At 46.6% G+C, this 14,039-nt stretch overlaps 1 protein-coding gene across 7 annotated transcripts in view; it reads right to left on the bottom strand.

Moving 5' to 3' along the window:
• Positions 1-14,039, bottom strand: part of TACC1 (transforming acidic coiled-coil containing protein 1) — a 78,890-nt gene that overhangs the window by 44,973 nt on the left and 19,878 nt on the right. For 2 of the 7 annotated variants that reach the window (XM_084879739.1, XM_084879740.1), the window contains exon 2: positions 2,382-2,497. The exons of 1 other annotated variant lie outside the window; for it this stretch is intronic. In XM_084879739.1, the coding sequence (XP_084735865.1) occupies positions 2,382-2,497 (116 nt within the window). Of the gene's footprint in view, positions 1-2,381; positions 2,498-3,502; positions 4,083-14,039 lie in introns of those variants that run through there. 4 more of the 7 variants (XM_084879737.1, XM_084879738.1, XM_084879741.1 and 1 more) reach the window with 4 other exon arrangements.

Here is a 14,039-nt window from a genome sequence, read left to right as displayed (position 1 = left end):
GGGAGCGGCAGCCTGTGGACTGAAGGGTCCTGGGTTGGATTCCAGTTAAGGGCACATGCCTGGGTTGCAGGCTTGATCCCCAGTAGGGGGCATGCAGGAGGCAGCCAATCATTGATTACCTGTCATCACTGATGTTTCTCTCCCTCTCTCTCTAGCTCTCTCCCTTCCTCTCTGAAATCAATAAAAAAATATTTTTTTAAAAAGCAGCTGGGTTGAGTGGAGGGTATTTTCAGTTCTCAGAAGGGGAAACACATAATGAAGCTCACAATTTAAAGCAAAAGCAAATCACAAAAAGCTGTTATTTCACTGATTATCCAGCTCTACCATGTCTACCACAGAGAACTTGACTTCCCTAGGCAATCTGTGAGGAAGTTACCAAACAATAAAATACAATAGTGATTGAGATGCAAAAAATCATAATCAGATCAAAAATTAGATAACTGGCTAACTAAAAGCTGGCTCTAACTGCCACTCACTGTTGGGTGACAGTGGCAGACACTGGAATAGAAAAAGATGATAAAAAGGACATCATCCTAGAGTCCCTTCTCCAGATAGCAGCCAGTTAACCTTTTTTTTTTTTTTTTAATATTTTTATTAACTTCAGAGAGGGAGGAGGAAAGAGATAAAATCATCAATAATAAGAGAGAATCATTGATCAGCTGCCATCTGCACACCCTACACTGGGGACTGGGTCTGCAACCTGGGCATGTGCCCTGACCGGGAACCGAATTGTGACCTCCTGGTTCATAGGTTGATGCTCAACCACTGAGCCATGTTGGCCAGGCCAGCTAATCTTTTTAAAGGAAGTCAAGCATAGTCCCTCTATGCTCAAAGCCCTCTGTTGTTAGTTGACCTGGATTCCCTCAAAAAGATGTGTTGAAGCTCTAACACCCAGTGTTTGCTAACAGTAACTTTGCAGATGTAACCAAGTTAAGATGAGGTCATATTGGATTAGGATGGTCCCTAAACCCAATGACTGGTATCCCTGTAAGTATGCCATGTGAAGACACAGATAAGTAGAGAGAAGAAGGCCATGTAGTGAAGGAGGCAGAGACTATCATAAGCCAAAGAACACTAAGAACTGCCGGCAACCACCAGAAGCTAGAAGAGACAAGGAAGAATTCTTCCCTAGGACTTTTGGAGGGAGCGTGGCACTGCTGACACCTTGATTTCGGACTTCTAGCCTCCAGAACTGTGAGAATACATTCCTGTTAAGCCACCCAGTTTGTGGCCCTTTCTCAAGGCAGCCGTAGGCAGCTAACACAACCTCCATTGGCTTCCTATCTCACTCAAAAAGAAAATCGCAGCACCATTACAATATGATCCGTACTGCCCCTTACCTGGTTGACTTCAGCAACTACTGCTCTCTGCCTCATCACTCCACTCCGGCCACACTGTCTCCCCTTCACTGGTCCTCAAACATGAGGCCACACGGCCACCCTCCCACCACGGGCCCCACTCTGTCAAGGCTGGCCCTGTCTCAGACCTTTGCAGATGCCATTCCCTCTGCTGGAAGGTTCTCTCCCCAGGAATCTGCAAGGCTGTTCCCTCAATCTTTTTTCAAGGCTCTGCTAAGACTCCTTATCATTAAACCTCCATCTAATTACCCTTCAGCATCTCCTACCCTCTCCCCATATACCCTATTCCTCTTTCCCCGAGTCACTTTGTTCTCCATAATAATTAAGACAAGCTAGTGAAATTCACTTAGCTTTTAAAAGGTCCATGGCCCTCTGCAGTGAGAGCAGAACTTTTTCCCTGCTGAATCTCAGTGCACTCTACTGAGCAAATGAATTCTATCAAGACAGGTGAAATTTTACTCCAAACTGGCTGAGTGACAAAAAAGATTTCTGCTAATTAAGTGGAACAGCAGAAGCCTTTGTAGATGAAGGGCAGGCTCACCACCATTCCTGTGTGAGGAAGAGCAATTTTGAAACAGCCTCTTAAGATTCCTCCTTATCTACAAAATGTCGACTCTCAGCTATAATTTTTGTCTCCAGCCACACCCTGTAGAAAGCTACTTAGCCTGGGAAATTGGTAAAGTCAAATCTAAACCTGCGTCCACCACTGCATTCCTACACACGTTTTTGTTTTGTTAGGAGCCAAGGGGAAGGGCCCAGCAGGTAGGTTTTGATGATGACAATCTCATACTACAAATGCACAAACTACTTGGGGAAGGAAGCCTCTCAGACTACCAGGATCCTAAAAAACAAACATTTCAAATAAACCGGGAGCTTTAAAACTGCTCTTACACAATGATGAGACAATCCAAACCTTTTTTTTTTTTTTTTTTTTAATGGCCCTATATCAATACTTTTCCCTCCCTCCTTTACATTTTCAAAACTTTAGAGCAAAAGAGGCAGACAATGAGAGTCTTTCCTCACCTTGGGTTTTGGCCACAGGTCCTGCTGATCCGAGTGACGAATCACAGCAGTCCTTGAGAGGTGTCTTGACGGGTGTTTCAACTTCAGGCGTCTCAAAATTACCTTCAGAATCCGAGCTGCCAAGGGGGAAAAATGAGGGATTACCACTTTCAACGGTATTTCCGACAGCCTTGACAATCTATCAAAACGGCTATGAAGTCCGGGATTTTTGCCTAACGACACAACCCACTGGTCCTTGGCACCGATTGGCCACGGCCCGATGCTGCGGATTTTTGTCTGGCATCCCGTCTCCCTGAATTCGCCACCATCCTTCAAAGCGTTTCAATCCAGCACCATGTATGTGGATGTCCTCCTTCCCTGACACCCAGGAATAAAAGCTCTTTTCAACGGGCTCCTTTTCTCACAAGAGCCCTTTCCCAGACCCTTCAAAATTAAGATTGCCCCCCTCTCCCCTCCACCCCCTAAAAAAAATTAAGCCAATTCTCGCAGGATGCCTTTTTCTCCGGCAGGCCTCTCTCTACCTGTTTTTAACTCCCCCGGCCCGAGGCGGAGGCTGCTGTCACCTGCCTTCTGCAATCACACGGGTGACGGCACAGCGGAGACCACCCTTTCTCACCAGCTGCCAGGGGCCTGTCAGCACGCGACCTTCTTTCCCAAGAACGCATTCTTTGGGGACACGGGGGGATCCCCGGGTGTGATCAATGACACTGAGAGTGTGTGTGCGCGCGCGGGCACGCGCAGGGCCGGGGAGCCGGGAGATGGAAGCTTTTAGAGAAGGTGACGGAGGCAGACCGGGGTGCGGAGAGACTGCAGATTCTGGGTTAGAGGTTCAGAAAGCTCCTATTTGAAAAGGGGGAACGAAAAATACACGGGGAGGACGGCACATCTTGAACTTCCGAACGCACAGCGGGGGGGGACCTGGTTGCAGGCAGGGACGCGGCATTGCCACGAAGATGGTCACGCGGGCGGGTGGGCGACCACACACACACACACACACACACACACACACACACGCACACACTGAGCCGCGGATGGATGGGCGGATGAATGGATGGGCGGGCGGGCGGGCGGGTGGACGGATGGCAGCACGTCTGCATCCCGGCGGGGATGCGTGTACTTGCCTGAAACTCAAGGATTTGGTCTCGGCTTGCGAGTCCTCCTCCTCCTCGGGGTCGCCCTCGGGCCCTCCGGCCTCGGCCTCGTCGCCGTCGTCGCCCCCGCCGCGCACCGCGGACCACGTCCACTTCGCCCACTGCACGGGGGACAGGATCTGCCACGGGCTGAACGCCATGAGCGCGGGTCCTCCGGCTCCAACTCCTACGAGGTGGGGAACGGGAGAGCTCCTTTTTCCCCCCCTCTCAAAATGGAGGTAAAAAACGGTGACAGGCGCCGTTGCCAGCGGAGGAGGCGCGGATGTGGTTAAACGAGCGCCGTCGGGGCCGCGGTTGGAAGCGCTTCCTCTTGACCCGCAGGCAGCGCCGCTTCCTCCCAGTGAGTCCTCCTCCTCCGTCCCCAATGGGGCGGCCGCGGCGGCCCCCTGCGCCCGGCGACTCCCTCCGGGAAGATGCTTGTCCTGGGGCCTCCTCAGGGCCCCGGCCCGCGACGCCCGGCGGCAGCTCGGGGACTCGGGGCGCTCGGAATCCCAGGTCCCGCTTCCCCGCCGGCGCGCTGCGCATCAGCTGCCGCGGGAGCCGCGCCCCGGGAGCCGCCCCCTCGGACCGTACTACTTGCGCGCGCGCGAGGGGGGTGGCGGCCGCGGCGGCCGCGCTTTGATGTCTGCGGCGCTCCCCCCGAACCCCCCCGCCGCGGCGCCACGCTGGTCGCGTCCGCACTGCGGGCAAGTGGGCTTCCCGTCCGAGGCTGGGGGCTGCAGGGCGGAGGACCCCGGCACCCAAAGGGCTCCGTCAGCGTCCCGAACTGGGAAGATCCATTTTTTTTCTGGGTCCGCGCACGCCGGACCTTCCCCCTTTTCCCTTTTTATTTTTATATTTTCTTTAGGACGCTGCTGATGATGGATCGCACAGAATTTAAGCCCCCTTATAAAAAAATTTTTTTTTCTTTTTTGAGGCCGCCTTAGGCTGGCGTTTTCCCTTCCCGATCCTGACAGCGTGGAAGATTTCAGCCCGGTCACCTTCAACCTTAGCACCCCCAGGATTTGGATAATCCGTCAGCAATGCTGCAAGCGTTAGCCAAGGACTGGAAACTTAGATGCTTGGTCCCTCCCCAAACCGCACTCGTGGGCGCTTTGGTGGCCAGGTCTTAGGTGAAGGGTGCTGGATTACCCTGTGAAATGATAGCCTGATCGGTTTCCCATCCTCCTTTTGTGAGGCGTCCTTTTCATAACTTCCAAGTCTTTGCCTTCTGACTTCGCTTGCTGCTCCACAGTATGCCAATGAATGGGCCGCCGGGCGAAGGCAGCCTTCAAATTAAAAACCCTCTTCATGTTGGAAGGCAGAACTCTCGGAGGGCTTCTTCATTGTAGGGATGGCTCCTCTGCAGAACACCAGGCTCTTGTACTGTTATAATTTCCCAGGGGTATGGTGCATCCGTGAGCGGGTTGCAGGTCCCCACAGAGAGAGCAGAACTTAGGGACAAATCTTTGTTGATGAATCAGGACTGTTTAAGCAAAAATAATGGGCGGAGGGGGGAGGGGCGCATGGCAGGTTGCCTCACCATAACAGAAGGGCAGGGGTTTGGGAAGTCTAGATAAAAGGGTTAGGGGTGTCAGGATGGGTATAGAATATATCCAGCATCTTCCCAGAGGTAAACACAACTGTTATGAGTGTTCTGGAGACTATGAAGAGGTGAAGTAAGCAGGAATCTCTTTTTTTTTTTTTTAGGTTTACATGACTATACCACCACACTAACCAACTGTATTTTTAGGTTTATGGTACACCACATAAACCTTTCGATTATAAGGTTCCCCAGGTTCCGGTATTTAACACAAGTGTTTTTGCTGCCTGGAAATAACAGTATCCCGTGTAAAAGAGTAACTGGCACGGCCTAGGTCCCGTCCATTCTTCCTCCTGAATAGTTCTCAAATTTTTTCATTACTCAGCAATGTCTCCCAACTGGTTCTACCATGGGGTTTTTCTTACCCCGGGTCACTGCCTGGCTGATCTGTGACTTGTACTCTAGTCTTGCTGCTTCTGCCACTCCACATTCCCAGCCTTTTGTATTCCTAGCCATCATTGGCAGAGAATTGGTTCTGATCCTTTACTATAATATGTCCAAGAATCATCTGGGGCACGTCTTTAAAAGCACAAATTCAAAATACTGGCAGGATCTGGAAATCTGTATCTTTACCAAGTGTCCTGGGGAATGTCACAGGATACATTTTGGGGAAAATGACTAGTTTGAACCAACTAATTGCTTTCTCCGGAACAATATCTCTTTTGCCTGCAGTTATGCATAGTCCTCCCCCCTTCCTCCACCTTCAGCTCTCTGACCTTGACTGCCTGAACTTCCGCACCAGTTCTGGGAAAGCATGCTGGTTTCTCCATCCTTTTTACCATCTCTCTACCCCAAACATCCAGAAAGACTTACTGTGGCCCTTAGGTCATTTTGAAAGGAGGCACTATAAATAGTTATACCAGGACAACAGACATAAACAAGGGCATCCCTGGATGTAAGGTCACCCTACACTTAGCATACTATATATAATATATTTGTTTACTTCTCTGCCCCACTCTGCACCGTAAGCTTTAAGTGGCAGGGACCAACCACATTGGATTTATGATTCATTTTTGTTTCCCCAGGAATTAGGATGGCCACACATTCCGTAAGTGTTTAAGAAATGTGCAGAAAAGGAATATTCTAGTTTACTAATGGACACATGAGTTAGCTAGCGTGAAAAATACCTAAAATGTGACTCCTCCTGAAGAAATCAAGGTCTTGAACCAGCACAGAACAGAACCTGGGACAACTGATGGCCCCAAGAAGATAAAGCCTTGCCTATACAGTTTCTTGAAACTCGAGAAGCAAATGCTCAGTGTCTGAAAAAATCACTCCTCTGCAAGCTCCTGCACTCAATGTGGACAGCAATAGAGCAACTGCTCCATAGTTCAAAGTGATTGTACTGCCTAGAAGCACAACTAAGGAGACTAACTGATATGTGGATTTTCTTGTAATGCTGGGCAAGTGGGCAATGTTTGACAACAGGCATTCCAACCAAAGTAAACAATCATTTTGCTGCTACGTCCTCAACTTCATGGAACGAAATGTCTGCAAATACATGACCATAAGCACAGAAAGGACCCCATCTGTTATTCTCTTCCTTCCTCTGCCTCCTGCCCTTCACAGAAGCTCTGGATCAACACACCATGAAAATCTAAAAGATAACTTCCTTGAAACACACAACAATGGTAGCCAGGCCAGGCACAGACTTTGAAGCTAATGGATGCTCCGGAAAGATCTGGGAAATGGGACTTTGAGGTAAAAAAAAAAAAAAAAATATATATATATATATATATATATATATATATATATATATATATATATATATGTAAGCCAGGTCAAACAGGACACAACTATCCATTCAGTAGCATAACTACTGTGAGAATGCCCATGGGAACATGGCAGGAGGTGAGGGCCAGAGGTGGGACGGGGCCTAGTTGGGAAGGATCCTGTTAAGGAGTCTGAACTTGATCCTTTAGTGGGGGGAGCAAGCACCAGTACCTACCTTTATAATATAAGGGAGTGGCAAGGCCTGGGTGGTAGCTGTGCCACCTGGAAAACACTGCCTGGGCTAAGGGGCAGCCCTACCCAGCTCCTGGTGCCCAGTGTTGCCACTGAACAATTTTCCAAGAGAAACCAAAATCCTGGGTTTCATAAAAAGTCTCCAATCTTTAAAGTTCTCACTAATTTAAGTCGTCTAAAACTTTGTGGATGCCAACACGGTGCATGACAAACAAAAGCCATCTACCTGTGCACCTGAGTGGCCCTCGGAGCCTGGAAGGACAGAGCGAAGTCATTGGGTTTTGAGCAAGTAACATTTCATTTAGAAACTCATTCTGGCCATAACCGGTTTTGTCAGAGGATAGAGCATCAGCCTGAGGACTAAAGGGTCCCAGGTCCGATTCCAGTCAAAGACATATACCTTGGTTGTGGCCACATCCCCTGTGGGGGGTGTGCAGGAGGCAGCTGAGGAAGCAAAACTGGAATGAGTGTCCTTATCTTTCTTTCACTCCATTTGTTCACTAAGTGTCAGCGCTGTAAGCAAGCCAAGCACCACCGGAACACTTTAACATGGGAGGAGAGGCCTCCTGCTAAGAAAATGGCGTCCCGACAGCCAGCCTGTGAAATGGGAAGGCATCTGTGGGATGATGTGGAGGGAGTGAAGGAGGCAAGGAGGGAGGACAAGGTCAGGATGACACTAAGGAGTCACAGAGATAAAAGGGCCAATGAGATACCAGAAAGGTCAGGCCGACAGACAAACAGGTCAACTTATCTGTATTTTCTAACAACTTAAGAATTTGATGGGCAAAAGACACATTTACTTCGACTGAGATTAAACGTCAGATTGATGAGGTAACCAAAGTCACTGGGCAGCTTTGAAGGTAAGAGAATAATTGAAAAGCACAGATGAGGACATGTACTGGGGGGTAGGGGAGGCATATGTACCACTATTTGAAATACTTCAAACAATAAAAAAATTTTTAAAAAGTTAAAAAAATAAAATAGTGCTTTATATCAATAAAGTTTCATTTGACCCCTATAGTCATTCTCTCATGCAGCATCATGTTTTCTCATTCGCAATTTACTGACTGAACCAGAAAGGGCAACCACCTGCCAGGAGTCACACAGCTATTTAACACCACAGCTGAATCTAGAACCTTGCCTCCTGCCTTGCAGTACTCTCTGCACTATATCAAACTGCAGGAAAGCAGAATGCCCTGGGGCTAGTGATTCCATTGGTTAGACATTCCTTGAAAATTGTTGCTGCTACTACAGCCTGCTTCCTGCTTATGTGGTACCAGCTGCAAAATCACAGCTAGAATACCCCCCTTCCTCCCTCAATGGAAAACAGGCATTGTCAATAGGAAGCCTGCTTTCCTTACCGACCTCAGTCTAACTAGGCAAGAGCATGCTGATGTCTGCGCAAGACAACATTGTCAATAACAGCATCTGACCATACTCCTCCCTGTTAACATTACAGTCTTAACCTTGCAAGATCTAATGTTATCCCCTATAGAATATAGACTCCACTACCTAAACACACCCAAATCAGGGACATATATTTTATGATGTTTACACTTAACTGGTGTTGTTTTAGAGCCACTTTATGAGGTTCTCTCTATTCCCAACAAATATCATGACAATATGTGTACTGACTTGATAAGAAAATTCATGATAGTTCTCTACCCTGGAGTGTCAGAGTATTAGAGAAATAGTTGTTGAGGACAAACGATATAAATAGAATTAGGTCGGTCTGCCCATTCTACGTGAGGAAAATAACCCTAACATTATTCCTCATTCTCCCCACCAACTACCGCAAATCTGAAGTTGAAAACAAGCAAACCAAAAACAAACACAAAAGATTCACCCTGAGCAGTGAACCATATTTAAATTTAAAAATACCTTCTATTCCAGTTTGGTTTTTCCTGCCAAACAACATTGCAGTTACAGAGCCAGTCAAACAGGTAAAAATAACTGTTAAGGATTTAGCACATTTTGTTTTCTCTGTTGAGCTTACATTCCTTTTAAGCCCACTAGGCGATGAGAAAAGTGGCCCTCCTAGATATGGAAAGTCTCAGATGAGAACCCTCTCTAACTTGCTTATGAATTTCAGTTTCTAACAATGAATATTATTCCAAATTGGAGAGGTCTACTTAACTTCATTTTTTCTGGCTTCTGGGGTGTGGAATCTGAAGCTTGAATTAAAGAGGTTGAAGGAATTCTGGAATTCGAAACAGAATAATATTCCTTATCCTGCAGCCATTTTATTCCCTCTCCTCTACCATGCCTCCAAAATAAAATAAATCTCCCAAACAGTGTCTCTGGGAGACTAGAGGAACATTGATCTCATGGCCCAGATTTTCTGAGATCATCCTGACAGCCAATATTTTACCCACTATCCTAGTAAGAGCATGTCCCATAGTCAATGTGGGAAACACTATCACTAAGATGTTAGGTGACCGATTGGGAGGACACTTGGAAAGAGCAGCAGGGATTCACTGATAGGAGGGTGTGAGGAGAAGTGTCCACCAGGAAAAGAATAGAACCATAGAAAGATTCCCAAAATAATTGAGACACCCCCTCTGCTCAGTCCTCACTCTGGGGAGTTGGGGGCATTTCATTACTGTAACTCGTGTGTTTGTGACGAATAATCTGCCTGTGTTTCTAGGAGATAAAAAAGATGGGAAAATAGGAAGCAAATTCCATGGCATGATACGCAGCCTTCTGTGACTCCCAGCTTTCATCTGTTTAGAGTGAAAGGTTAACTGCCATTTTTTGGTTCTGAAACTACATATGAGGGGAAATGGAAGGAAAATATGTCCTTTTAGAACAAAGTGGGGAGAGGGGAACCTGTTTCCTTTGTGTCTGTTTTAATACTCCAAATATCAAAAGATTAGTCATTTACTCACCAATAAGTATCAGCTAAACCAACTAGCTGAATAAATGCACCAGACATCACACTGTTCCTAGTTAGTAAAACTAAATATTGTAAAGATGGCGGCAGTACTGCATCATTAATTTGTAGGTCTAATGCAGGTTTCATTCAAAATTCTTAGGGGATTTTTCTTAGGATTTGTCAATATTTAAAAAAGTTAAGAATGGGATTAGGTCTACAAGATATTGACACATTTATGCAAAAATAGGCATATCCTTGTTTTGTAAAACAGGACAGAAAGCCCAGAAAAAGACCTTATAAGATATAGGAATTTATCGTATGATTTCTTAAAATGTTACAATGTATTTGGGAAGGAAAGATCCTTTCTAATAAAAGAGTAATATGCTAATTGACATCACTCCAACACATAAGATGGCTTTCCCCATGTGGATACAAGATGGCTGCCACAAGATGGTCTTCAGGGGAGGGCAGTTGTGTGCCATCAGGCCAGCAGGGGAGGGCAGTTAGGATGACTGGGCCAGTAGAGGAGGGCAGTTGGGGGAGACCAGGCCTGCAGGGGAGGACAGTTGGGGGGGGGGGGACCAGGCAAGCAGGGGAGGGCAGTTGGTGGGGACCAGGCCTGCAGGGAAGGGCAGTTGGGTGGGACCAGTCATGCAAGGGAGGGCAGTTGGGGGAAACCAGGCTGCAGGGGATGGGCAGTTAGGGGCAATTGGGCCATCAGGGGAGCAGTTAGACATCGATTAGGCTGGCAGGAGGGTGGTTAGGGGGTGATCAGGCTGGCAGGCAGAAACAGTTAGGGGTAATCAAGCAGGCAGGCAGGCGAGTGGTTGGGAGCCAGCAGTCCTGGATTGTGAGAGAGATGTCCCATATTGGAGAGGGTGCAGGCAGGGCTGAGGGACATACACCTCGTCCCCTGTGCACAAATTGTGTGTACCAGGCCTCTAGTTATTTAATAAAATGGTTGAAGAATAATGGGGTGTGTGAATGAAAAGGGGGCTATGTGATAAACCTGACAAGCTCAGAGAAGCCACATGGCAAGCCTGACAAGCTCAGTGATAGAAAGCAATCACATAGGCTGGACTGATCCCAAATTTCTAACTGGGCAGTTATGGCAGGTAGTCAAGTCCAAGGCCCATAGCTTCCTTAGCAAAGGTCAAATCTTTACCTTAAGCGAGCCCTGTCTATTGTTCTTATGCATCTAGAATACCATACCTTTGAAAGTTTAGAATGATTTTTGTTATTGTTGTTAATTCTCACCTGAGGATATTTTTTTCCATTGCTTTTCAGAGAGTTGAAGAGAGGGAAGGAGTGAGAGAGAGAGAAAAACATCGGTGTAAGAGAGACACATTGACTGGTTGCCTCCTGCACATGCCCCAACTAGGGGCAGGAGACAATCTGCAACTGAGGTACCTGCCCATGACCAGGAATCAAACCCACACCGTTCTGTGGGCAGGCCAGTGCTCTAACCACTGAGAGCATCACTGGCGAAGGCTAGAATCATTTTCTTTTCCAGACGCCTGAAAAGCACAACTGAAGGCACCAGAACACAAGACCACCAGAGTGGGAAACCATGAAACTCTTTACCTTGCTGCCTGTACACTATCTCCATTGACTGTAAATGTTAATTATCCTCTACCCACCAATGTAAGAAGAAAAAAAAAAATGTGTTTCTCCATTTTGCTTTTTACACAATCCTAGAAATTTCTCCTTTGCTTTCTCCCACCCTTGCTTAATCTGCCACCAATAGATTTCATGTAATCTGCAGAAAAAGAACTGCAGAATTGCCATTCTCTGGAGCATTTTCTCAATCCGTTGAGACCTTGCTTCCGGTCATGTTCTCAAAATGTTGGCTCAAATAAAGTCTTATAAACATTTTCTATAGGTTTGGATGTTCTTTCATCAACCGTTGGCAATGGGGGAAAAGATCAAGTTAAAATAAATCCTTAGCTCAGAGTTTATACTAAGAAAAATTCCAGATGGATTAGATGGCTAAATAGTAAAAATCAAACCATGGGCAGAAAACAATCTAGAAGCAACAGAATCTGTCAAAGCTCTGTTGGAAGGATAACTGTCCACACTTTGAAGTAATTAATGAAATCACACACAAAATAAAGACTGTATATTGGCTACATAAGAAGAATAGGTTTTTAAATGTTTGCCTTCAAATTAAGGGGCAAATCAACAGGCTGTGTAAAATAGCAGCAACCAAAAGCTGAGAATCTTCTATTCTAAGGAACTCATGAAAACTTGCCCTAGCCAGTTTGGCTCAGTGGATAAAATGTCAGCCTATAGCCTGAAGGGTCCTGGGTTCAATTCCAGTCAAGGGCATCTACCTTGGTTGCAGGCTCGATCCTGGCCCAGGCTCTGGTAAGGGTGCGTGCAGGAGGCAACCAACCGATGTGTCTCTTTCATATCGATGTTTCTCTCTCTCTTTCCCTCTCTCTAAAAATCAATGGAAAAGTATCCTTGGGTGAAAATTTAAAAAATACAAAACAACAACCACCAAAAAACTAATCCCATCATCCATACCCCAACAGAGAAATGAATAATCTTAACTGTTTACTCTGCATCAGACACTATGCTAAGCGCTTTCCATTTAATCCCCATCCTCTTGCCCCATAGTCTCACAAGGAGGGTGTTATCTTGGACTGGTCAGGTTGGTTACATTTTCAGCTTCTGGAGGACGGGCTCCTGATCTGGGTGAGCAAAGAAGGATCTCAGAAGATCATAACCTCCTTGAAATTGGATGCACAATTATGTGTGTGTGCATATTCGCATCCATCCCTCCACCTCATCTTCCCTACTTACGAGCTCCACTCCAGGAATAATGTGTTAGGCCGATAAAAGGTTAATTTTCTAATCTGAAAGTGGAACAAGCAGAAAATTCTCTCTTTTTTTTTTTTTTCAAACAGCCACAAGGAAGTTCTAAATGAAGGAGTTCTTACACAGAGAAGCCAGACCTGCCAGAAATTAATACAAGCAGCATCTAGCAAGCTGGCGTAACATGGAACGAGTGGAAAGGAATGTCCAGTGGTCAGCCTGTGAAGCTAATATAACTGACCTGCTGCTGTCTAAAATGCCCACCCATTTTATTCAGAGGCATTTGCCTGGAGAGCCCTAAAAATGGGAGCTCTTTTTAAGATAAATCCTGAAGAACCTCATGAGCACAATGCGGGGGCTCCTCTGGAGACGTAGGAGGGGACCTAGGCAAGTGAGGGGTCCTGAATTTTACACCCCATTAGCTTCAGGGTAAATTCAGCCTTAGCCTGGCCCAGAGGGCAAGAGAGACCCCCTCTGTCTCAGGAGCAGTGCAGCCGGCTTCAACTTGGTAAATGAGGGAAGGGGTCACACTGACCTCTTCTATCTTCCTAGAGGAAATGAAAAATGTTAACCGCTGGACACTTGATAATATTATCGAAAGATACCTCCTCCATGAATTGTGAAACAGAACTCAGAGTTCTGTTCCTTTGTACCAGTGAATACACACACTCACACTCTAAGATCCAAAAAAGAAACTGCAATGCTCCTTTAGCCCGGTGTGCCTTCCGCACCCTCATCCTTTGAATTTCCGCAAGACCACCATGGTAGAGTCTAAATCCCCCCACACCCATGATTTCCTTATTTCTTCCAGGGAAAGAACCTTCTGAGTTTTGCTGGACACTTGGCCACCCAACTGGAGCCATATTTCCCAACTAGACCCCTTCTCTGTGGCTAGCTGTGGCCTCATGACTCAGTTCGGACCTGTAGGATGTGAGCCAATGGTACATGCAACTTCGGGGCAATGTCTTCAAAAAGAAAACTACTTATCTCGCACGCTCCTTCCCGCATCCCGTAGGCTGGGGGAGAGCCATATTCTGTTGTGTGGATGAGGATAAAGGGATGCAGAATACGCCACCCCAAAGTGTTCCACTGTGGCTTGTGGATTACTCTGAACTAAAGTTAATCAAGACCAAAGAGACTTAAGGAAAATATTTACCGCTTCCTTAACTACCTCTAGGGTGCCTGTCTCAAAAAGAAAGCTATTATAGAGAAACCTGTGTGGCAGGGCAAACATCTAATTACCAAATATCTACTCATCTATCTTC

The sequence above is a fragment of the Pipistrellus hanaki genome (genome assembly GCF_964339955.1).
Source record: "Pipistrellus hanaki genome assembly, chromosome: 3".
In the NCBI taxonomy this organism is placed as follows: domain Eukaryota; kingdom Metazoa; phylum Chordata; class Mammalia; order Chiroptera; family Vespertilionidae; genus Pipistrellus; species Pipistrellus hanaki.
This window is presented reverse-complemented; position numbering and strand designations above follow the sequence as displayed.